This window comes from Euprymna scolopes, chromosome 13 (genome assembly GCF_053919585.1).
Source record: "Euprymna scolopes isolate OS-2025 chromosome 13, ASM5391958v1, whole genome shotgun sequence".
NCBI classification, from domain to species: Eukaryota; Metazoa; Mollusca; class Cephalopoda; order Sepiida; family Sepiolidae; genus Euprymna; species Euprymna scolopes.
This window is the reverse complement of record NC_136494.1, coordinates 52,770,793-52,795,052: the sequence shown is the minus strand read 5'-3', so window position 1 is coordinate 52,795,052 and position 24,260 is coordinate 52,770,793. Positions and strand designations below refer to the sequence as shown.

The 24,260-nt window shown below is 29.3% G+C and overlaps 2 protein-coding genes across 7 annotated transcripts in view; one reads left to right on the top strand and one right to left on the bottom strand.

The window, feature by feature from the left end:
- LOC145292024 (glucagon-like peptide 1 receptor) overlaps nucleotides 1-20,081 on the top strand; it is a 310,307-nt gene extending 290,226 nt beyond the window's left edge. For all 3 annotated transcript variants that reach the window (XM_080138037.1, XM_080138036.1, XM_080138034.1), the window contains 2 exons: nucleotides 6,604-6,645; nucleotides 14,904-20,081. In XM_080138037.1, the coding sequence (XP_079994163.1) occupies nucleotides 6,604-6,645; nucleotides 14,904-15,197 (336 nt within the window). In that variant the 3' untranslated portion in view covers nucleotides 15,198-20,081. The remainder of the gene's footprint in view (nucleotides 1-6,603; nucleotides 6,646-14,903) is intronic.
- Nucleotides 20,082-20,323: 242 nt separating this feature from the next.
- LOC145292023 (ATP-binding cassette sub-family C member 5-like) overlaps nucleotides 20,324-24,260 on the bottom strand; it is a 358,649-nt gene continuing 354,712 nt past the window's right edge. For all 4 annotated transcript variants that reach the window (XM_080138030.1, XM_080138031.1, XM_080138032.1 and 1 more), the window contains one exon: nucleotides 20,324-22,288. In XM_080138030.1, the coding sequence (XP_079994156.1) occupies nucleotides 22,193-22,288 (96 nt within the window). In that variant the 3' untranslated portion in view covers nucleotides 20,324-22,192. The remainder of the gene's footprint in view (nucleotides 22,289-24,260) is intronic.

Below are 24,260 nucleotides of genomic sequence, written 5' to 3'. Positions count from 1 at the left end.
TTAAAAATGATGAATGAAAAATAATAAATGGAAAATTATAAATGATAAATGAAAAATGATAAATGAAAAATGATGAATGATGAATGAAAAATGATAAATGAAAAATGATGAATGAAAAATAATAAATGTTAAATGAAAAACGATAAATGAAAAATGATGAATGAAAAGCGATGAATGAAAAATGATAAATGAAACATGATACATGATGAATGATGAATGAAAAATGATAAATGAAAAATTATAAATTATGAATGAGAAATGATAAATGACTAATTATGAATAAAAATTGATAAATGAAAAATGATTAATGATAAATGAAAAATGATAAATGAAAAATTAGGAATGAAAAATGATAAATGAAAAATGATAAATGAAAACGATGAATGAAAAATGATAAATGAAAAATGATAAATGAAAAATGATGAATGGAAAATGAAAAATGATAAATGAAAAATAATAATTGAAAAATGATAAATGAAAAATGATAAATGAAAAATGATAAATTATGAATGATGAATGAAAAATGATAAATGAAAAATGATGAATGAAAAATGATGAATGAAAAATGATGAATGAAAAATGATAAATGAAAAATTATAAATGAAAAATGAAAAATGATAAATGGTGAATGATGAATGAAAAATGAAAAATGATGAATGAAAAATGATAAATGAAATATGATAAATGAAAAATTATAAATGAAAAATGATAAATGAAAAATGATGAATGAAAATGATAAATGAAAAATGATAAATGAAATATGATAAATGAAAAATGTTGAATGAAAAATTAAAAAAAGAAGAAAAATTATAAATGAAAAATTATAAATGAAAAATGATAAATGATGAATGATAAACGAAAAATGAATGATGAAAAATCATAAATCAAAAATGATGAATGAAAAATGATAAATGAAAAATGATAAATTAAAAATGATAAATGATGAATGATGAATGAAAAATGATAAATAAAAAATTATAAATGAAAGATTATAAATGAAAAATTATAAATGATAAATAAAAAATGATACATTAAAAATGAAAAAAGATAAATGATGAATGATGAATGAAAAATAATGAATGAAAAATGATAAATAAATAATTAAAAATTAAAAATGATAAATGATAAATGAAAAATGATAAATAAAAAATTATAAATGAAAAATGATAAATGATGAATGACGAATGAAAAATAATGAATGATAAATAAAAAATAATAAATGATGAATGAAAAATGGAAAATGATGAATAAAAAATGATAAATGAAAAATGATAAATGAAAAATGATAAATGAAAAATTATAAATGATGAATGAAAAATGATAAATGAAAAATGATGAATGAAAAATGATAAACTAAAAATGATAAATGATAAATGAAAAATGATAAATGAAAAATGACGAATGAAAAATGATAAATGAAAAATGATAAATGAAAAATGATGAATGATAAATGAAAAATGAAGAATGAAAAATGAAAAATGATGAATTAAAAATGAAAAATGATGAATTAAAAATGATAAATGATAAATGATTAATGATGAATGATGAATGATAAATGATAAATGATGAATGATCAATGGTAAATGAAAAATGATAAATGAAAAATGATAGATGAAAAATCATTAATGATAAATGATGAATGATCAATGAAAAATGATAAATGATGAATGATAAATGAAAAATGATAAATGAAAAATGATAGATGAAAAATGATAAATAAAAATGATAAATGATGAATGATAAATGAAAAATGAAGAATGAAAAATGAAAAATGATGAATTAAAAATGAAAAATGATGAATTAAAAATGATAAATGATAAATGATTAATGATGAATGATAAATGATAAATGATGAATGATCAATGGTAAATGAAAAATGATAAATGAAAAATGATAGATGAAAAATCATTAATGATAAATGATCAATGATCAATGAAAAATGATAAATGATGAATGATAAATGAAAAATGATAAATGATGAATGATGAATAAAAAATGATAAATAAAAATGATACATGAAAAATGATAAATGAAAAATGATAAATGAAAAATGATAAATGATGAATGATAAATGAAAAATTATAAATGATGAATGAAAAATGATAAATGAAAAATGAAAAATGATAACTGAAAAATGATGAATTAAAAATGAAAAATGATGAATTAAAAATGATAAATGATAAATGATTAATGATGAATGATAAATGATGAATGATCAATGGTAAATGAAAAATGATAAATGAAAAATGATAGATGAAAAATCATTAATGATAAATGATGAATGATAAATGATGAATGATCAATGAAAAATGAAAAATGATAAATGAAAAATGATAAATAAAAAATGATAAATGAAAAATGATAAATGAAAAATGATAAATGAAAAATGATAAATGATGAATGATAAATGAAAAATTATAAATGATGAATGAAAAATGATGAATGAAAAATGATAAATGAAAACTGATAAATTAAAAATGATAAATGAAAAATGATAAATGAAAAATGATAAATGAAAAATGATAAATGAAAAATTATAAATGATGAATGAAAAATGATAAATGAAAAATGATAAATGATGAATGATAAATGAAAGATTATAAATGATGAATGAAAAATGATGAATGATAAATGAAAAATGAAAAATGATAACTGAAAAATGATAAATAAAAAATGATAAATGAAAAATGATAAATGAAAAATGATAAATGAAAAATTATGAATAAAAAATGAAAAATGATAAATGAAAAATGATAAATGAAAAATGATAAATTAAAAATGATAAATGAAAAATGATAAATGAAAAATGATAAATGAAAAATGATAAATGAAAAATTATAAATGATGAATGAAAAATGATAAATGAAAAATGATAAATGATGAATGATGAATGATAAATGAAAGATTATAAATGATGAATGAAAAATGATGAATGAAAAATGAAAAATGAAAAATGATAACTGAAAAATGATAAATAAAAAATTATAAATTACAAATGATAAATGAAAAATGGTAAATGAAAAATGATAAATGAAAAATGATAAATGATAAATGATAAATGAAAAATGGTAAATGAAAAATGATAAATGAAAAATGATAAATGATAAATGATAAATGAAAAATGGTAAATGAAAAATGATAAATAAAAAATTATAAATTACAAATGATAAATGAAAAATGGTAAATGAAAAATGATAAATAAAAAATGATAAATGATAAATGATAAATGAAAAATGGTAAATGAAAAATGATAAGTGAAAAATGATAAACGATAACGCGAAAATTATAATTGATAAACGGAAAATGATAAATGATAAATGAAAAATGACCTTCAGAAAATATATTTTTAAAATCGTTCTTCAAATTCCCAACAAATCTTCCTGGCCGTTTGGGAATTTCAGATCCTGTCACATTTACTCTTTTGCAAAATGAGTTCATTGGTTTCTCCCAGAAATTGAAAAGTATCATCAAATATATACCGAATAGATTAGAATTTTTTCTAGGTATCACATACATTTTAGTTTTTAGCATCTTTTCAATCAGGGTCATCCTTAAATTTTTATCTATTTCCAAACATTCTTCTGGCAATTTTCTTTGTATTTTGCAGCTTCGGAGAACCAATTTTCTTCTATGTTGTTTCATCAATTAATGATATGTCACTTCCAATATCCAAAAGACAGTTTTAATCCTACCTTCAATATATTTCCTTTTTTTACCATACATGGACTCTTTTTTTTTTTTTTAGAATCAATGGTCTTTATTTCAGGCTTACAGTATTTCTCCTTTTTGCATACTGTTACTTGTGTCCTTTACGCTCGCAGTTATAGCATATTTTGCTTTTGAAGTAGCACTCTTTTGTGAAGTGATTCTTTCCTCCACACGTCTTACAGTATTTTTTACATAGTAGTCACCTTTGTATTTTGTCAACATTTTTCTCTTCGATACTAGTATTATCTTGTTTTAAATTTAACAGTTTCTGGCATTCCCCAGTAACTTTCTGTAAGGTTATTTCTATGTCTTGGTTCATAATGGATAATATCCTAGAACGAATCTCTTTATCCTTCGAAGATGTTAACCCTTGCACAAATATCAAGCATTTAAACATGTTCTCTTTTAGGTCTTTCAACTTAAATAATTCGCATTGGACATTTACTCTCCCAGCATAGGTGATAAAGTCTTCATCTTCTTGTTTCAAAATATTTAAACACCTATAACAAGTATAAAATAAGCTATCCCGTTCCCCGAAAATGTTTGATAAAATTTCTATAGTCTCTTTAAAAGAAATATCTTCGGGTTTCCTTGGGAGTATAAAATTGGTATACTTGGTATTTTCATGGGAACCCAGTTTTTGAAACAGTAAAATAATTTTTTCTTCATCCAACCAGGCCTGACATATATAAGATAATATGCTGGAAACGTTAAGCCATTAGTTGGTTCATATAAAAATTCTGTCAGCGAATTTGCAATTCCTTCCGGAGTGAACCGATAATCCTTTTTTTTTTTCTTGTTCAGTAATATTGTTTTTAATACTTCATTTTCTTTTAACTGTTCTTTTTGTAAGAATTCCATCTGGCTTTGTTGAGCCGCCAATGCTAATTGTATCGTTTTTGTAAACTCGGCTGATTGTTCCATGTTGAAGAATTGTTTTTTAAACACAGTAATAAAACAAAAGGTTAACAATACCCGCACAAAGCATTAAATTACTCAACATGTTTTCTTATTCTCTTCCTGTCTTTTTCCCTTCTCTGTCAGTCACTATATCTATAGTTCATTTCATTTATGAAAGGATGTTAGGGTATTCCATTACATCATTTTTTAAACACCGATTATAAAAAGGTGTGATAATTTTTAAACAGTGATTATGAAACACGTGTTATAAATTTTAAGCACAGATTTTGATATGCGTGTGAGGCATCTGTCCGTCAAGTTGAGGCTGCCATTTTGGAAGATCGGCGCATTACTATTCGCCAAATAGCCCAAGATGTCAAGATTAGTACAGGGTCTGTGGAAACTCATTCATGACCATTTGCATATGCATAAGGTGTCTGCCAGATGGATTCCCAGGTTGCTCACACCATTCCAGAAGTGAGAACGCCTCCAGTGCTTGAGGATGAATTTGTAGATGTGCCAAGAAGATGAGTCAAAGTTTTTCAAAAGACTGATTACACAGGATGAAACCTGGGTCCATCACTATGATCCAGAGACCAAAGCCCAGTCAATTCAGTGAAAGCACTTGGACTCACCACCTCCAAAGAAGGCAAGGGTGCAGCCCTCCACTGGCAAGGTCATGCTCACAGTCTTCTGGGACCAGGACGGAGTAGTGATGACGGATTTCCTGGCAAAGAGTACCACAATTACAGGAGCCTATCATGCTTCAGTTTTTGAGGAAATCAAGGAAAGCTATCAAAATCAAGAAGCAGGGCAAGATCAGCAAAGGTACCCTCCTCCTGCAAGACAGCGCTCCGGTCCACAACTCGCATGTCGCTAGATCAGAAGCACGGACGTGTGATTATGAAATCTTCCCCCATTCTCCCTACTCTCCTGACCTTGCACCCTCTGACTTTCACCTCTTTCCAGCCATGAAGTTGTTTTTGAAAGGAAAGCGTTTCCCAGATGATGCAGCCTTGATTTCTGAAGTCACGTTGTGGTTGGAGGACCAACCTGGGGTGTTCTACAAAAACCGTCTCCAGAGCTGCATCAAACGTTGGGAAAAATGCATAACTCTGCGTGGTTCCTATGTAGAGAAAGACTAATAACTATGCCAAGTTTCATTGCTCTACTGCTATGGGAAGAGGGTCAGTGGCATTACTTATTGCTCGCCACTCGTATATCTGGTCAATTTTAGACAGCAATTATGAAAGACATGTAATAAATCTTTAGACAGTGATTATTAAAGATGCATGATAAACTAAATCTTTAGACAGTGATTATTAAAGATGCAGGATAAACTAAATCTTTAGACAGTGATTATTAAAGATGCATGATAAACTAAATCTTTAGACAGTGATTATTTAAGATGCATGATAAACTAAATCTTTAGACAGTGATTATTAAAGATGCATGATAAACTAAAGATACCGATTATAAAAGACTTGCAAAAAATATGAGACGGCGATTTTAAAAGACGTGTAATAAATTTAAAAACACCGAGGTGTGATTAATTTTTAATACCGAGCATGAAATAGGTATGAGAAATCTTGAAACACAGATTATTATAGACGTGTGATTTAGTTTAAGTACCAAATATGAAAGATGTGATTATTTTTAAACACCGATCTTAAAGATGTGGGATGAAATTCAAGCCCTCATATGAAAGACATATGATAAATTTGTGGACACCGATTATTAAAGACGGGTGATAAATTTTGAAGCATCTATTTTGTAATGCCTGTGATGAATTAGTAGACATCGATTATGAAAAACGACACCATAGTGCATAAAATTTCCAAACTTACATTTATTTCCTTTTTTTGTATTTTTTTCTAAAATTAAAATATAATATTAATTTATTTATTTATTAAAAATTATTTTTCTATATTAACATTTAACAAAACATAGAATCATTCATATATATTTGATCTACAAATCTTTTCTATATTCTAGGGTTTTATACTGGCATTGTTGTTTTGTTTTCTCCATGAGGAGGTAAGTAATTTCTGTTTATAATCTTTCTCTCTCTTTCTCTTTTTCCCTCCCTCTGTGTCTCATATATTATGTGTGTGTAACACAATGGATGACAGAAAATGGCTTTAAATTTTCAACAACCAAAACTAAATGCGTCCATTTCTGTAATCATAAGAAAATGTACAATAACCTTTATTCTCAACCTAAAATGAACAAAAATGGAAATAGCTGACCAACGTAAATTTTTGGGATTTATTTTTGACAAAAAACTCTTCTTCATACCTCACTAAAAATATTTAAAACAAAAATGTTTCAAAACTCTACAACTACTAAGGGTTGTTATAGTAAATACTAAGTGGGGATCAGACTGCTCATCACTCTTAAAATTATATAGAATCCTGATAAGAGCCAAACTAGATTATGGAAGCTTCATTTATGTTTTAACCAGAAAAAGTTACCTTAAAATTCTAGATTCTATCCATCACACAGGTGCATTAAAAACCTGCCCGATAGAAAGCTTATATGTTGAAGCCTATGAAACACCACTAAAATTGAGCCATGAAAAATTAGGCTTACAATATTATGTAAAACTAAAATCAAATCCCCAAAATTCTACCTTTCAATGCACTTTTAATCCTCTTACTACATGCGTCTATAAAAAAAAAAAAAAAAAAATAGAGAGAAAATGCAATTAAACCCTTTGGTCTTTACATAGAAGAAACAATAAAAACCACTTACCAACAACTCAATAAATCAAACCAGCATCCACGAGGAAAATCTCACAGAACTCCCATCTTGGTTGTTAAATCAACCTAAAGTCAAACTAGACATGACAATATATTCTAAATTCAATACTCACCCTGTAGACTATAGAGAAAAACTAAACAACATTCTGGATTCTTATCCAAATTGGACACACATTTACACGGATGGTTCCAAAGATCAAAACAAAGTGGGATGTGCCGCTATTTCAGAAAACACCATTCAGCAAAAATGGTTACCAAATAACTCTTCAATCTATAGTGCAGAAATTACATTCAGAAACTTGGCTCTAGATATTATCATCAACCAAAACTCGAAGAAATTCATAATATTTGTAGATTTATTATCAATATTAGAATCATTAAAAAATAAAAAATTAAACAATCTCTGACTAAAATTGTTACAAAGGATCCATTCTATCATACAACACAAAACTTTCTTCTGTTGGATTTCTAGTCACTATGGTTTCCGTGGAAATGAAAAAGCTGACATGGCAGCTAAAAATTCCTTATAACTCCAAATAAACGACATAAAGGTCCCATATACAGATTGCAAACCTTCATTAAACAATTTTATCACAAAGAAATGGCAAGAAAACTGGAACAATTCAAATGCAAATCCTATCATATATACATATATACATATATACAACAAACTTTTCCAAATTATGCTTATACTTAAAAAAAAATTACTAAATCCCAGAAAATCATGCAAAGAAGTAGTCTTATCACATATCTGGATAGGACATACATACATGCATAACTCACTCCTTCATACTAAAAAGTGAAGCCCCCCCCCCCAAATGTATACCATGTCACAAAACTTATACAGTGAAACACTTTTTACTTGACTGCTATGACCTCACACAATTTCTTCAACACTACTACAAGGCCACAAACTTAAAAGAACTTTTCGAAAAAGAAAATCCTAAAAACCATTCTAAATTTCCTAAAAAGAGCAAATCTTTACCATAGAATATAAATACCATCAAATAATAAACTATACTAAAACCAAATGAATATACCTAGCGAAAATCGATTCTAAAAGTATCAGAAATTTATATACAGTATTAAATGACTCAAAGAAGGTTGATATGCTGGTCAAACAAACAAACAAACAAACAATAATTCCCAAAAATACATAATATTCATCAGAACTCGTATCTTAGAAATTGATTTGACAGCTAATCTGCAACACTGATTTCCGGAAATAAAGAAATAAAAAAAATAAATAAAACAGATAAAGGAAAGCCTTGCTGAACAGTTGTACACTTTTCCTTTATTTCCTCCCTGAAGAAGAAATATTATTCTCGAAAATGCGGAATATCAACACCTACCATCTTGGAAAACACATTATGTTGGTAAATAAAGGAAATATAATCGAAAATTATTGAAAATTGCTTCTAATACTGTCATTATTCTTTTATATGATAACTCGTGTCCACAGTGTTTCCATCGAACCGCATTGATATAGTCTTCAAACACAACTCCTATCATCTATATATATATATATATATATATATATATATATATATATATATATATATATATATAAAACTTTATATGTAATAGAGTTAATGTTAATTTGGGTTCTGGGATTTGAAACACGCACCAATATTTGATCAGTTATCTCCACCCTGAAGATCCAATTAGGATGGAATGTATACGTATGTGAATGATAATTAAATATTTATTATTAAACCAGTAGGACCCATGTATTGGCGTTGCCCAGTAGAAGTATGACACAAACCAGAATAGAATCAGTCAAGGATCCTCCACTCCTCACGAAAGTAAATTAAACTACAGTTGTTAGTGGGAACCATTGCCAGCCCTGAAAAATAGCAAGCACTGACGGTCATGGCCTAAATGAAATCATCTGGCTTCCACTGTCGTGCATTGTCTGGCAGTGACTGCTAGCAGAAGTCAATGGCTGTGATTATCATCTTTGTTGGTTACTGGCGATTAGTGCTGGTGTGGGGTGATTACTTGCATTTACTGGGGTTTACTGGAACTCACTGGTGACTATGATCAGTGTCGGCCTCCATTTGTATGCTCCTGAAATCATCTGTCTTTAACTGTAGGACACAGGCATCCACTGGATATCTGTGGAGGGGAGTAATGATCATTGGCAGTTAGTGCTATATGAAGGCATTTACTGGCGTTTACTGGTAGACCTTGGATGCCTTTACTATTACTGTCAGGTCTCGGAATATAGTGTCTCTCACTGGTAGATATGAGCATTATCAGATTCCATTGGACTACCCTGAAATGAAATTGAGGTGGTTATTTACGTTTACTGATAGACACTGGCTTCCTGTGCAATTATCAATGATGACCAGTGTTGGGTCCCATTGGATTGCTCTGTAATGAAATTGAATGCGTTAACTGTCACTTCTTGACAAGGGTTGCCACTGGCGAGCAAATTGTTTGTCTTTAACTGTTGGGCACTTTCATCCAGTAATGGTCACTGGCGAGCAAATTGTTTGTCTTTAACTGTTGGGCACTTTCATCCAGTAATGGTCACTGGCGAGCACTGATGTTTCTAGTTTATTGAAGAATACATACCCTACTATTTTGTAGATGTGATGTTCTAATTCACTGTAACTGCTTACGAAATAATAATAATAATAATAATAATATGAGATGTTTTTATTAAATTGTTAGGTGAAAGTACAGAATAGTCATAAAAGTCCTTGACCATATTCCATATAAGCACATGTGGAACAAAATAGAATTATTATTTTTATCAAATTTGCCTGAAAGAAAATAAGTGGATCTATTGTACACAATTTAGTAATACTTGCTTATATTTTTGCGTAAAAGCAATAAAACAAATACAAAAATTTAACTGTTAATTTGGAAAAATTTGGGGGGGAATTCTGTGTAAACTATATGGTATTTATGCATGAACATTTTTTGTTTATACTAAAATAACAGGCAAAAAAAAACATTGGTGTAAATAAAGGAACCGCTTAAACATGACTGCCAGCAATTATTTAAAAAATAGAGAGTCTAGTTTTGTAAGTGGAACATCATTAAGCGGTTTTCAACTGAAACCAGTGTGAGCGAACTATGCTTCTTATTTTTACAAATTTTACAAATACTGAACATAACAATAAATAATAGATGTAGTATCATTGATAGTAACATAATAATAATAATAATAATAATAATAATAATAATAATAATAATATAAATAAATAATAATAATAATAATATTATAAATAAATAATAATAATAATAATAATATAAATAAATAATAATAATAATAATATTATAAATAAATAATAATAATAATATTAATAATAATAATAATAATATTACTACTACTAATAATAATAATAATAATAATAATAATAATATAAATAGATAAATAATAATAATAATAATAGCAGTAACAGTATTTAGGTAACGGTGATATATGTGTCTATAAAAACTATATAACAATAGCAATAATAAAAAAAAGTAACAGTAATAATAAGAATAAAAATAATGCTACAATATATGTTTATGAATGTGTTTGGCGAAGGTACTGAATAATCTTAAAAGTCAGATTTAGGTATCCAAGTCAGTATATTTCCAGAAATAAAACTGTTATATTTTTTTTTACGATATGATATTGTTTATAATGTTAGGTGAAAGTACAGAACAGGTAAGAACATTAGTAATAGCTTAAAAATAAGAATACCCATATGACAATAGAAGTTATGTGTTTGTAGGAAGGGCAATAAGTTATAGATTCCGTTTTCCCCCTATTATTAGGTTAAAAAATAAGAATACGAATAATAACAATGAATAATAGTAACATTACCAGTAATAATAAAAAACAGTAAAAGTAAAAACAAAATTATAACTAGTAATAATACTAATAACAATAACAGTAACAATAATAGTAGTTTTGTAATGTAAACTCTTTGTTCTTACAAAAGGTGAGAAGCCATAAAAATCGTGTTTTAATGATGTGTGTCTGCTGAGTAAAATCTATAGATGAAAAACTTATAATTCTGCTGTTTTGTATTATACTAGCAGTTCCGCCCGGCTTTGCTCGGGCCCTATGTACTGTTCATAACTTTATGTGCATATATATATATATTAAAAAGTGTGAATATGTACGGTAATGCCTTCTATATAATAGACTATAGAGAAAAGTTAGCGACTGCAGAGGTAAATTGTTTTAAAGCTTTGACCCCAATTTTCACCCCTTCACAATTATTGTTTTGGGCTCAAATCAAATTAATATGTTTGACCCATGTCCAGGCAACCTACATCTAACATTTCAAGTCTTTAGACCCAAAATTGGGGGAAGAGTTTGGTAGAGTCTGCAAAGGTCAACTATTTCAACCTTGACAGTCTGCAAAGGTCAACTCTTTCAACTTTCGCTCAAAAACTGATTAAAAAGCTTGCTGCATGTCTGAGTACCCTTTATGTAAAATTTCAAATGTTTAGACCGAAAATTGGCAGAATAGTTTGCTAGAGACCGCAAATATAAAATCTTTTGAACTTTGACCCCTTGGCAGCCAATTTTGTGGCCAAAAACCAATTAAAAAGCTTGCCCTATGTCTGAATACACTTTATGTAAAATTTCAAATATTTAGACCAAAGATTGGCTGAGTAATTTGGTAGAGACAGCAGAGGTCAATTTTTTAAACCTTGACCCCAATTTGGACCTCTTAGCATTTATTGTTTTGGGATCAAATCAAATTAAAAAGTTTGATCCATGTCCAAAGAACCTATATCTAAAATTTCACGTATTTAGACCCAAAATTGGTGGACGAGTTTGGTAGAGTTTTCAAAGGTCAAATCGTTGAACTTTGACCCCTTAACAGCCAAATTTCTGGCCCCAAACCGATCAAAACAATTTTTCCAAATATCAATAACCTTTATGTCAAATCTCAAGTCTATAGACCGAAAATTGATAAGAGTTATTGTGTAGTTAAATGTACACACACAGACAGACACACATACACAGACATTTTCACTTTTATAGATATACTAGTATTTCAGTTGCCCGGGTGTTTGGATGTGTATGTTGAGCAAAAAAAAAAAAAGTGGTAGTAGGAAGGCAGGCTCAAACCCGTACCGCAAAGGAGGAAAAGAACAGAGTAAAACCTAACGTTTATGCTGTTACGACCACCGACAAACCAGAAGCGACATTTTTTAAAATTAAGGCTAGACAATCTAAAGGAGAGGATAACTTTAAAAAATATCGGCGAAAAAAGAGACCCCCACCCCCCGGTGTAGAAAAGTGCCTAGTTGAAGGGGAAGATATTAATGTTTTTAGCCAATTTTTCGATATTTGTCGTATGAAAGGTCGAACTTTAAAACGATACTGATCTTGGTAAAATCCGTCGCCTCTATTGAAAGTTTAAGGCAGACATGCAAACAGACATACATACATACATTTATATATTGGTAACTAAAAATTTTTGACCCAAACTGATGAAAAAGCTTGCCCTATCTCTGAATACCCTTTATGTAAAATTTCAAATATTTAGACCAGAAATTGTCTGAGTAATTTGGAAGAGACCGCAGAGGTCAATATTTTTTTAACTTTGACCCCTAAAAATTTATTGTTTTGGGCTCACATCAAGTTATTAAGTTAGATCCATGTCCAAGGAACCTATATCTAAAATTTCAAGTGCATAGACCCAAAATTGTCGGAGGAGTTTGGTAGAGTTCTCAAAGGTCAAATCGTTGAACTTTGACCCCTTAATCGCCAAATTACTGGCCAAAAACCGATCACATCGATTTTCTCAAATCTCAGTATCCTGTATATCAACTTTCGAGTCTGTAGACTAAAAATTTACAGAGTTATTGCGTAGGGAAATGTACACAAACAAACACAGACATTTTCACTTTTATATATATACTAGCGGGGGGTACCCGGCGTTGCCCAAGTGTTTGGAGGTGTGTGTGGTCGGGCGGGGGTGGGGGCTGTTAATGAAAACATAATAAGCGAAGTAAAAAAAACAAAAAAGAAAACAGAAAAACGAACGTTAAAACTTATCTGAAAAATAAAGCGGGGGGGGGGTACCCAGGCGGTGTGTGTGGGGGGGAGTAATCAAAACATAAGAATAAAACACAAGGCAAACGAACGATGTTAAATGTAAAAATCGGAAAAACAAAAACAAAAAAGAAAACAGAAAAACGAACGTTAAAACTACTTTAAAAAATCTGAAAAATAAAAACCAAAAAAAAAAAAAAACGCGTGAAAAATGGCTTAAATAAGCCTGTTTCAATATTAAAATTGAAAAAATCGGTGGGTACCCAGGTGTTTTTAGGTGTGTGTGTGGTCGATCGGGGGTGGGGGTGTTAATGAAAACCTAAAAATAAGCGAAGTAAAAAAAAACAGAAAAACGAACGTTACGTGAAAAATGGTTTAAATAACCCTGCTTCAATATTAAAATTTAAAAAATCAAAAAAATAAAAAGACATCCCACACCACGATTCGAACCCAAAACGTTTAGATAATGATCCAACGTTTTAACCAACTGAGCTAACACGACATACATGAAATTGTGTCAGTTCTTCAAATATTTAAACTAAATCAGGTTATGACGTTGTCTGACGCATGCCTAGAACCGATCTCGTTATGAGAGGACGGTTTTTACTGACCCCTCCCCCTGTAGAAAATGCTGATTTCAGGGTGAAAAAATTAACGCTTTTGGCCAATTTTTCAATATTTGTTGGCCGAAGGATGGGGCTTTCATATGAGACCAAATTTGTAAATTTTTGTTCTGTCTGTCGAAAGTTTTTAGCAGACGTACAAACACACATACACACATTTTCGCTTTTATATATATATAAATAGATAGATAGTTATAAAACATGTAAACAAAACGTACATGACAGATTTTCCAGAAAAAGGCATTTCTGGTAGGTTTACACTAGCTCAATTTTTTGTTGCTGGACAACAACATTGCATGTCGTTCTTGCAAGTGTTTTCTAACTATTCTGAAATCACTTATTCCATTATTCCCCAATTGCAAGAAAGCATATGCTAACAGTTGAAACTGAAAACTCTTTGGAACTATTGCAACTATTTCTAATCTTTTTGGTGAAAGGATTAATGTGAAATGTATGGGAATAAAAACTAAACACGAACGGCATTTTTGTTAAAAGCTGTGCCTAATGTAAAAGAGACATTGAGAGGAAGAGGAGAAAACAATTAGTGAGTGAAAATCGTGCTACCACCGTTAAATATGACTTAATGTGGAATTTGACTCTCACAGGAATTAATATAAGATTGTTTTATAACAGGTGAAAGTGAATAATAGCATGTGCAAAACAAACAACAGATATTAACTAGTAATCTGATCATATTGAATTTATATGTGGCGTTTTTTCCAGAAAAGAATAATCCTTCCCATTTCATTAATATAAAAGAGAAGAGATAATAATACATGTATTTCAATTATTTCACACCACTTTTTATTTATTTGCTTCATTTCCATGAATGTTTTAAAATTAAAATATCTCTTTAAGCTTCAAACTGTAACTTTATTAATTATTTTGCAGATACATGCCAACATTAAACGTGCATTCAATCGCTATGTGATGAAACGACGCAATACATTGAGTCTGCGTTCCAGTATAAGTCGACGTCAGAGCTCAATGCAAACACAGAACACTCTATATCAGCACTCTGAGGTCTGTGACTCTGTTCAGCAATCAACCAACAAACCATTTATTTGCAGAAATAGTAATGTTTTCAACATGGCAGCCACAAACAAGAGAGATAATGTGGCTAAAGAGGACAGCGCTGATTTTACTTCTGACGGAATTGCTTTGCCTAACATGTCTGCAGTTTAAGTGACCAACAAACAGAAGGACAAAAAACTTTTATTCTATTTGAAAATGACAAATGTTTGAAAATGACAAATGTTTGATCTGTTGTAAAACAATACCATAGTATCCAAATACGATGATTGAAAATGGTAAAATGTCCAATGCATCACAGTATTTTTTAGACTGAGGAAAAAAATCAGTAAAAACATAACATCTGCTTCTCCATGGATAAAATAGTTTATTTAAAAAAACTTCAAATAAAATTATGAGAGTTTTTTTTTATTTTAAAGTTTCTTTATTTTTTGAATTTAATTAAAAAGTGAGTTTTTAAACAATTCCTCTTAGTTGAATTAAGTTCTTTAAATTTTATCACAAGTACATTTTTTTTCTTACATATTTATTAAATTTTAAAATTTATTTTTCTTTTTAAATCTCTAAATTTCATACAATCATCATACAATTTTTGTAGAGTTAAAAATATAAAATATACCATGATTAATATTTGTTGTGGAATAATCTCGATAAACCTAATTCCTGTGGAAATTTTCTCATTGAAAGTAAAAGTAAATTTAGATTTTAGATTAGATTTCCATATCGTCAATGTTCTGAGTAAGATGGAGGTCTAGACTGATGATGCAAAGTGTTATGGTCACATATTTCAATCCAAGTTTATCTTCCACTTTCACTTTTATGCTGAAAACATTCTGAATGGATAGTAGCCATTTCATGTTGACTGACAAGAGACCAAAGAAGAGAACGATTTACTAAATCAGTTTTACATTAACATTAAAAAGAGTTGCTTGTTGAACTTTGAAGATCTGCTATAGCTGACATATTCTATTAGGCACACCACCAAGTTAAGCTCAGTCCATATACCGCTTTTGCTAAACACACTTTTGCAATTTCTTAAATTTATTTTTCTTTCAACTGCTGACTATATTTCATGGACAAAAATGTAGGAAACATTTGTGTTAAAAACTCATGAAAGGAAAAATTACCTCCCTTTTCATGGAGAAAACAAAACAACAATGGCAGAAACAAAACCTTAGAAAATAAAACTATTTTGTAGATGAAACTATTTTGTAGATAAAACTATTTTGTAGATGAGTATAACTTGTTGCTTGTAAAATAAAATTGAGTTTTATTCTGATAACAATTTTGTGATGAGGTTTTTTGTTATTCACGCTTCGAGTGGTTTCTCCTCATTTTGGAAGTTGCTATTTTTCTTCTATATTTATATATATATATCCTTCTTCAATATTGCTGTTTTTAACAATTTTGGGCCTTCATAGAATTTTGAACTAAACATTTAATTAATTCAACTATTGTCAGTTTATATTCCATGTTTTTTTTTAGATATTTTGTATCAATTTTTGTTTTCAACAAGTTCTTACATCATCTAGGTAGAAATTATTTGAGAAATCTCTTGAGCCATGTCTTTATCGAAATAGTCATGTGTAAGTTAACCGATACTGGATATCTAAAATAAGTAAAAGTCACATATTTAGATGTACTGTTTTTCTTTGCTGTAAATAAACAATCAGGAATCTTGGTCTAGGAACGGGAATTTGTTAAATTACTTCTTATAGCAACTATACAATGTGGTTTCTCATCTGGCCAGTTGAAGCTAAGACAATGTTTGGACAGGACCTATTTCATTGATTTCCCAGACAACTTGATAAATCTACTTAGGCACATGGCACCCTTTGTAACGATTAACACTTTACTTTTTTAATAAATGATATTTCTATGTAAACTTCAATATCATCTACTGTTAATTATGGAGTCAGATTAACTTCCTATTACTGCCTAATATAAATATAATGGTGAACGGATACCATTCACTCTATTACAAAACGTAGACTGAGACCAGTTCACTGGAAGCAGATTAAATAAAGTGTTTAGTTCGAAATTACCAGAAAGTTTTAGTAACTATAACAAAAGATACCTAAGTATCAATTCATTGTGAACATAGAAACAACATAAATGTGGAAACTATCCAAAACCTGCGACTAACAAACATATTTTTTATGTCTTTTGTGAAGTGTCATAAGTTATATTTTTTTTACAGCCAAATAGTTTTGCTTGCCACAACGTTTCAGTTATGTGAATGTTCTTCGGCTCTTTATGATATCATTCAAGATTTCATAGCTAATTTTTTCCAGCAGAGAAAAAAATCATATTTTTATCCCAATTTTGATATTAGCTCATAAAAGCCTAAGTTTTATTGGACTCCAATAAAATATCTTTTTAGAAAATTATTAGTTTTACAACTTTGAAATCCGTTTCCTGAAATAATAACTATTTGATGTCAAAATTTAGTGAAAAATTACTTTATAGGCTGGATGCTCAGTTTATAGAAATCCATAAATGTCTGAAAGCAATTTGTAGGAAGCTCGTATACCGAAATTTTCATTTGCAAAAAAATATCAAAGTTGTGTTCCAATGTTGAGATTTTCACATTTCAACTAAATTTTCTGCCCGATAATTTTTTTCCCCCTCAAAAAACGAAACACGGCTAATTTCTGCATTAATCATTCAAGATAATGATTTCGAAAACTTAATTCTATCATGTGCAATAAATAATGAGAATAACTTTGGATTCGATGAACCATAAACACAATTCGGTTTTCAAGACAAAATTCCTTAAAATTCGGCACTTTACCCAAAATCTATAAAATTATGAAATGTTTCTATGATTAACATCTTTTACAAAAGGACTTTTTTTCAAGCCAAATTGAGGACAGTATTTTTTATATTTGTACATTGTTTTTTGCAATTTTTATTGACTTTTTTTATTGATTTTTTTTTTCATTCCTCATTAAATTTTAGTCTACAAAATTGTATGTAAATCCTATACGACCAATTTGAAAAAATTATCAATTTTAGCTCGGATAAGTAAAAAAAAAAACAGCTAGTTCACTAATATTCAAAGAGTACTCATCTATGTAATATAAGAAAGTATAATTAAATTCATAAAAATAGCATGCATTTTATTTTTTTATACAGCTTACTAAACCATCATGTTTTTTTAATTTTATAAAGATGTTCAATTATTATCTATATATATAAAACCGAAAATGTTTGTGTGTGTATTTGTATGTCTCACAAAAACTTTCGACATGAGCCACGGATTTTCACCAGATAGGTATCATTTTAAAGCTCCAACCTTCGCCCGACAAATATCGAAAAATTGGCCAAAAACATTAATTCCTTCACCCTAAACTGGGCCCTTTTCTACAAGGAGGGTGTCGAAAAGATCGTTCCTTCATTTTCTCTGCTCCTGCTACTACGACAATGACGTTATGTTTAACCTAGAGAACGTTCACGTTAGTTTAAACCACCTGCAAGTGTTTTAAAGATTTCATTTTATCCGTTATTAAGTGTATGTCTCTTTGGCGTAGGGGTAATGTGTTGGGAATTTTTTTCCGCTTTAGTCTCGATGCTTCGGGTTTGAGCCTGTCTTTCTACCTAAACTTTTTTTTTTCTTCTTTTACACCTTTTTTTCTTTTTTTTTTTTACCTTTGTTCGCTGTTTTGCTTTGTTTTGGTTTTTCCAATTTTTCTTAACATCGTGTGTTTTTTTATAATATTAAAACAGGGTCACTCTCTCCTACATACACCCCCCCAAACACCCGGGCAATGCCGGGTACCCCCGCTAGTCTATATGTATAAAAGGCAAATGCGGTGCGCGCATTTTTGTATCCAGTATGTATCAATGTATAGCACTTCATCCTCTCATCAAAGTCTTGTGAATATCAACTCTCTCCGTATAAATGTCTTCAACATGTACCTACTGTCACTCTGTCTCCTCTCTAAATGAACATTTAAAATAGGTGTGTTGTCAACTGCAAGGAACATTTAATAATATATGAACAGGCCGTCACGTAAATAATATGTACCCCCTCTAAAATGGATATCATAACAGAAATTATTCCAGAACACATCAGCCTTTATTCAAGATGGCTGCTCGATCTTCACGCATTTACATAGATCATTTAGAATTTAGTTTAAAGTTACTCAAATCAAAAAAGTCATAACTTAGACAAGTTAAGAGCAGCTACATCTAATGACATTTACATCTAATGACATTTACATCTAATGAAAATATCGTTTCTTCATTCTAATCCGTCTAAGCTTTCTTCCTTTATTCATTTGAATTAATAAAAAATATTGTTGGATCGATCGTCAAAACTTACGAGATGAAAATATGAACGAATCTCTGACGTACGTCTATGAAATTGACCCCACCCCCACCCCCACTCTAGAAACGTTATAACTGAAAACTGATCCCCGACGATAAAAGTGATAAAAACATTTCTTTTTTTGTTTGTTTATATATATTTTTCCTGAAAGTTAAGTTTAACGTTAAACATTGCAAAAAAAAAAAAAAAAACGTTAAACATTGTAAAAAAAAAAAAAAAAACGTTAAACATTTAAAAAAAAAAAAAAAAAAGTAAATTGTTGAGTAAATAGGGTGGGGGTGAAGGAGCTTTACATAAACTTCCGGTGAATCTCTTCCTAAAAACGTTTCAGTTTCTTGTGGAGGAGGGGGTTCATTATTTATACCATGTTTGCTTATTTTCGTTACAACGAATTCGGTGAGGCTTGCAAAAATCGTTCCTTACGGCAACCACGCATGCGCGTCACGAGTCTTCCTTAAATTGGTAAAAATAGAATAAAACATGACGTTATTTCGATGATGTCTTCGTGGACCATCGGATAAAAGGATCAATCGGGAACCCGACGTATTGAACGTTCGCGCCCATGCATTGGATCGTTTTTTGGGTGGGAGGATTATTTATGTGATTTTTTTTGCGTTCGCTTCTTTATTTTCCTGTTTTTATCTCTTTTTTAATATTTTTCCATGTTCTTTTTTTGCGATAAATACATGTTTTTTCTGTTTTTCTCTGGGTTTTTTTCTTTCTATTATTGAATTTAGAGATATTATATACAAACAATTGCACTTAAAGTTACAGCTAGAATCTTAAAAAGATCTCTCAGTTGGAATATATGTGAGTGACTGCCTGACATCTAGTAGAATAGTAGCTAGAACAAAATGCTAAGAAATTTAAAAAGAAAAAAAGAGAGAATTATTTCAAAACTAAGTTGACACATTTTCAAATAAATCAAGCAATAAAAACAACAAAATGGAAGAAATAAAATTTATTGATTATGATTGTATATTATATTGATTATGATTGTATATTATATTGATTATGATTGTATATTATATTGATTATGATTGTATATTATATTGATTATTATATGCTCATCTTTTTTTTCAGAGTTTGCTCGAGTATTTTGAAAACAAGATAAATGATTCGTGTTTGTTAAACTGAAGAGTAATTAAAATTGAGATTATTTCATTAAAGATAACAATGAATGTTCTAGTTTAAACGCTGTAAGCTTCAACAAGTTAAAGGGATACTTTCTGCTTTATAAGTCAAATTTCCCTGAGTTTTCCAGTAAAACAGATTTTATTCATAAACAAAAGGTGAACGTCAAACTTTCCCATCCATTCTAAAATAAAGTATTTTATGGCAGTTTATATATATTTTTTGACAAGATGATTAACTGATCAAATACTATTATAATTTCATAAAATATCTTTTGTAACAAAAATTGTGCCATGTATGAAACAAAAATTCACACACAATATAGCCATACAAGCAAGAAAACTAAATTCTTTAAGAGTATTTTTCAACGCCTGTTTTTCCTTTCAATCTGCTTTCAATGGGATGTACATGGTTAATTTAATGGATACGGCTGCAGCTGATAAAATTTAATGGATACGGCTGCAGCTGATAAAATTGACAGAGTCTAACTCTGATCAGAGTTATTGTCATTGTCAGCAAAGGTACAGATATGTAATTTCCTCCAGTTATAGAAATGATAACAACTTATGTTTAACGAAGCGGTGAGAATAATGTCTCAGCATTAATAAATGAAAAAAAAAAAATTATTTACCAGAAAAAAAACTGAATCAATTATTTATTATAGATTTGTCATTTATTTATTTATTTATTTAAAATATACATATTTAATGTTTCAGGGGTTTGGTTTAATTGTTACACACTAAATAAATATAGAATATGGGGAAGAGGTAAGTCTTATTAAAAACAAAAAAGAAACACCAATAATAGATTAAATTCATTTGTTTTAAATATTTCTAAATGAAGCTGCATCTCAACAGATATTGACAACAGATACAAAATAATGTTTTTAACATTTAAACCCTATTAAGTTTTAATTGGTTTCAATTTTATATGAAGACTATCAGGAATACCTAGTGTTGCAAAGGACTGAAGAGATGGGACACTTATGTCCTTCTACACACAGCACGTAATACTTTATTCTCATTTCTTGCATTTTATATGATTCAATTTTGAGAGTGAGACAAAAGGATGGATTCAGTATTGAAACAGCATGGAAACAGGTGTAAATAAAGTGACACAAACTGGAATAAATCTAATAAAGACCGTCCTTCCTGCGGAACATTCCTCCACCAAACTCTGAACATTATGGACATTTTTATTCTTAGTATCAATTTCTATATTTTCAAGTTAAATGTTACACTTTTAACGATGTCACGCATGAAAGTTTGTATTTCCTTTGTGTAAAATGAAATCCAAGTACTCTGGCTGGTGATGTTTCAGAATATACATAAAAATTTTGAATCTCGCTAGATTCAGCCACTCTGATAAGTTGTAGATGACGAAACACGGGTCTATGGATAATTATTTTATATATATATATATATATATATATATATATATATATGTATATATATATATATATATATATATATATATATATGTGTGTGTGTGTGTGTGTGTGTATATGTATATGTATATATATATGTATGTATATATATATATGTATATATATGTATATATATATGTATATATATGTATATATGTGTGTGTGTGTGTGTATGACAGAAACTAAAACTTTATATATAGAGATAAATGGTTATTTTAATAGAAGAAAATATTTGAGATTTTTTAATGTTTTTTGTTACTTGGCTTTTTTATTCTCTGAAGCTTCCCACATTGCAGAAAATTTGGAATGTTTCATTTTTATCAAAACACTCGGCTTTCCGTATTCAGCAATCTGTTAGAAAGAAAAACAAAAATAAGTAGCAAATTACAAAATGTTTTAAAAAAAAAAAAACAAGATGTCAGAAAATTAAAATAGAATACATTTTAATTTGTTTCTTTTATCTCAAACGAAAAAGAATACTTCAATCATGGCATTGTTGGGTCTTGAAAAATGTACTCTCTCATGACACCATATTTCCATTTTAATAGAAATTTGTCTGAACGTGAAAAGTGCCATGGACATTTAAGAGGTCATATTCATCAAGTAAAAAATACCATTTTCTAACTTGACATGTTGCTTATCAAGTGTCAATAGTCTTAAGATTCAAAGAGATTAAGTTGCTAGTGCAAATTTACAGCTTTAACTGCAAATCAAATGCATTTTCATCAGGAATACATACATTAATTGAATAACAAAATATAGCTTATGCACATATTCTAATGTTGGACATGACAGAGAAGCGATTTGTCACCAATTTACAGCCAAACGTTTTGGAAGTTGCTATTTCTGCCCCTCCTTTTCATAATCAAAATTCTTCCATCGTTCAAGATATTTTCATACAAACTTCAAACAATCAAAAACAACTTATCATTGCTGTCTCAACTGGATTCAAATACTACTTTGTGAGTTTCATCTATATTTTCATTTGTTCTACATCAATTGAGACATTAGCTACCACAACTATAATAAGAACATTTTTATTTACTTTTGCTACTGTATCACCAATTGCAGCATCAACTGCGTTCCCTGCTTCTCAAAACATTTGTGAGGGTTCAAAATAATCGATTCACATCCATGCTCTTATTAGTACATGAAGTTCTAAAAGTTTTGTGAAAGCAAACAAGTGGAAATTCTTTCGATGTTCAAACCAAATATCCATGACATATTCATCTTCATCCTCACATGTAATAAGATTCTGCATGGTAAACTGGAAGACAAAAGGAAACTCCTATCAACGTATCAAATTATCTGTGATGAAAAACCTCTGCTGGTTTAGGATCACAATTTCACAATATTCTTGTGTTGGTATCTGCAAACTGCTTCTAAGCATGTGCAAACTAGTAGTTGTCAAAGTCGCATTTTACAAACTCAACACCTGACTGCAAATCAATGGCGGTAAAATCAAAATTCACAAGAAAAGAAACAGTTAAAAACATAGCAAAAGTAACAAAACTATTTAGAGTCAAATAAATTCCTTGTAGTGAAGAAGGCTGTGTTGAAATAAACACCTTGAAGGTCAGAAATTATTCCAAATGAAAGTCAAAACTGTATGATTTTTTTTTCTAATAAGTCTCCAAGCAAAAAAGATGTGCCCGGGTTTTGTTCTCAACGTAAGTAGAGGATAGCACACACACAGTGTGGCTGAGTGTATCAAGATGAGTTATCCATCTATTTGTCTTTCTCTCTTATGCATACACAAATGGCCTGTCACTCTGTTTTTATGTAACTGTCTTTCTTTTTAAATTTTTTTTATAGACATATGTATCCGAGCTTGTTTATCTGCAGATTAATACCAACCTTTATAGAACCATGAAAATGTAACAAATTAAGCTTAACATGTCATTCTTAGCCTACGATTTCCTATACCAGTTCCACTGAATTCATGATCACAAACAATTCTTTTCCATAGCATTAAAGATAAAGTCATCTTAAACTTAAAAGCTACTGTTAGTATATAGATGATATCACAATCATAATCAAGCTGAACAAAACTGTAAAGATTCATGGCTACCATCAAGAAATGTAATTTGATTTTCAACAGTGAAAAATGTTCCAACTTACAAAGTAAAAAGTACAGAACATGTTAAGAAAAAATAAGAATAAAAATTATAAAGGATTTTAGAAATATTTCTGTATTCCTATTAAATATTCTGTAAAATTATAGCTATTTAAGTTTTTTTGACGAAAGTGACACACAAAAGGAAAAGGGTAAAATGAAATTATTGTTTAAAATTAAGAGACATCATAATTAAATTGTTTTGTT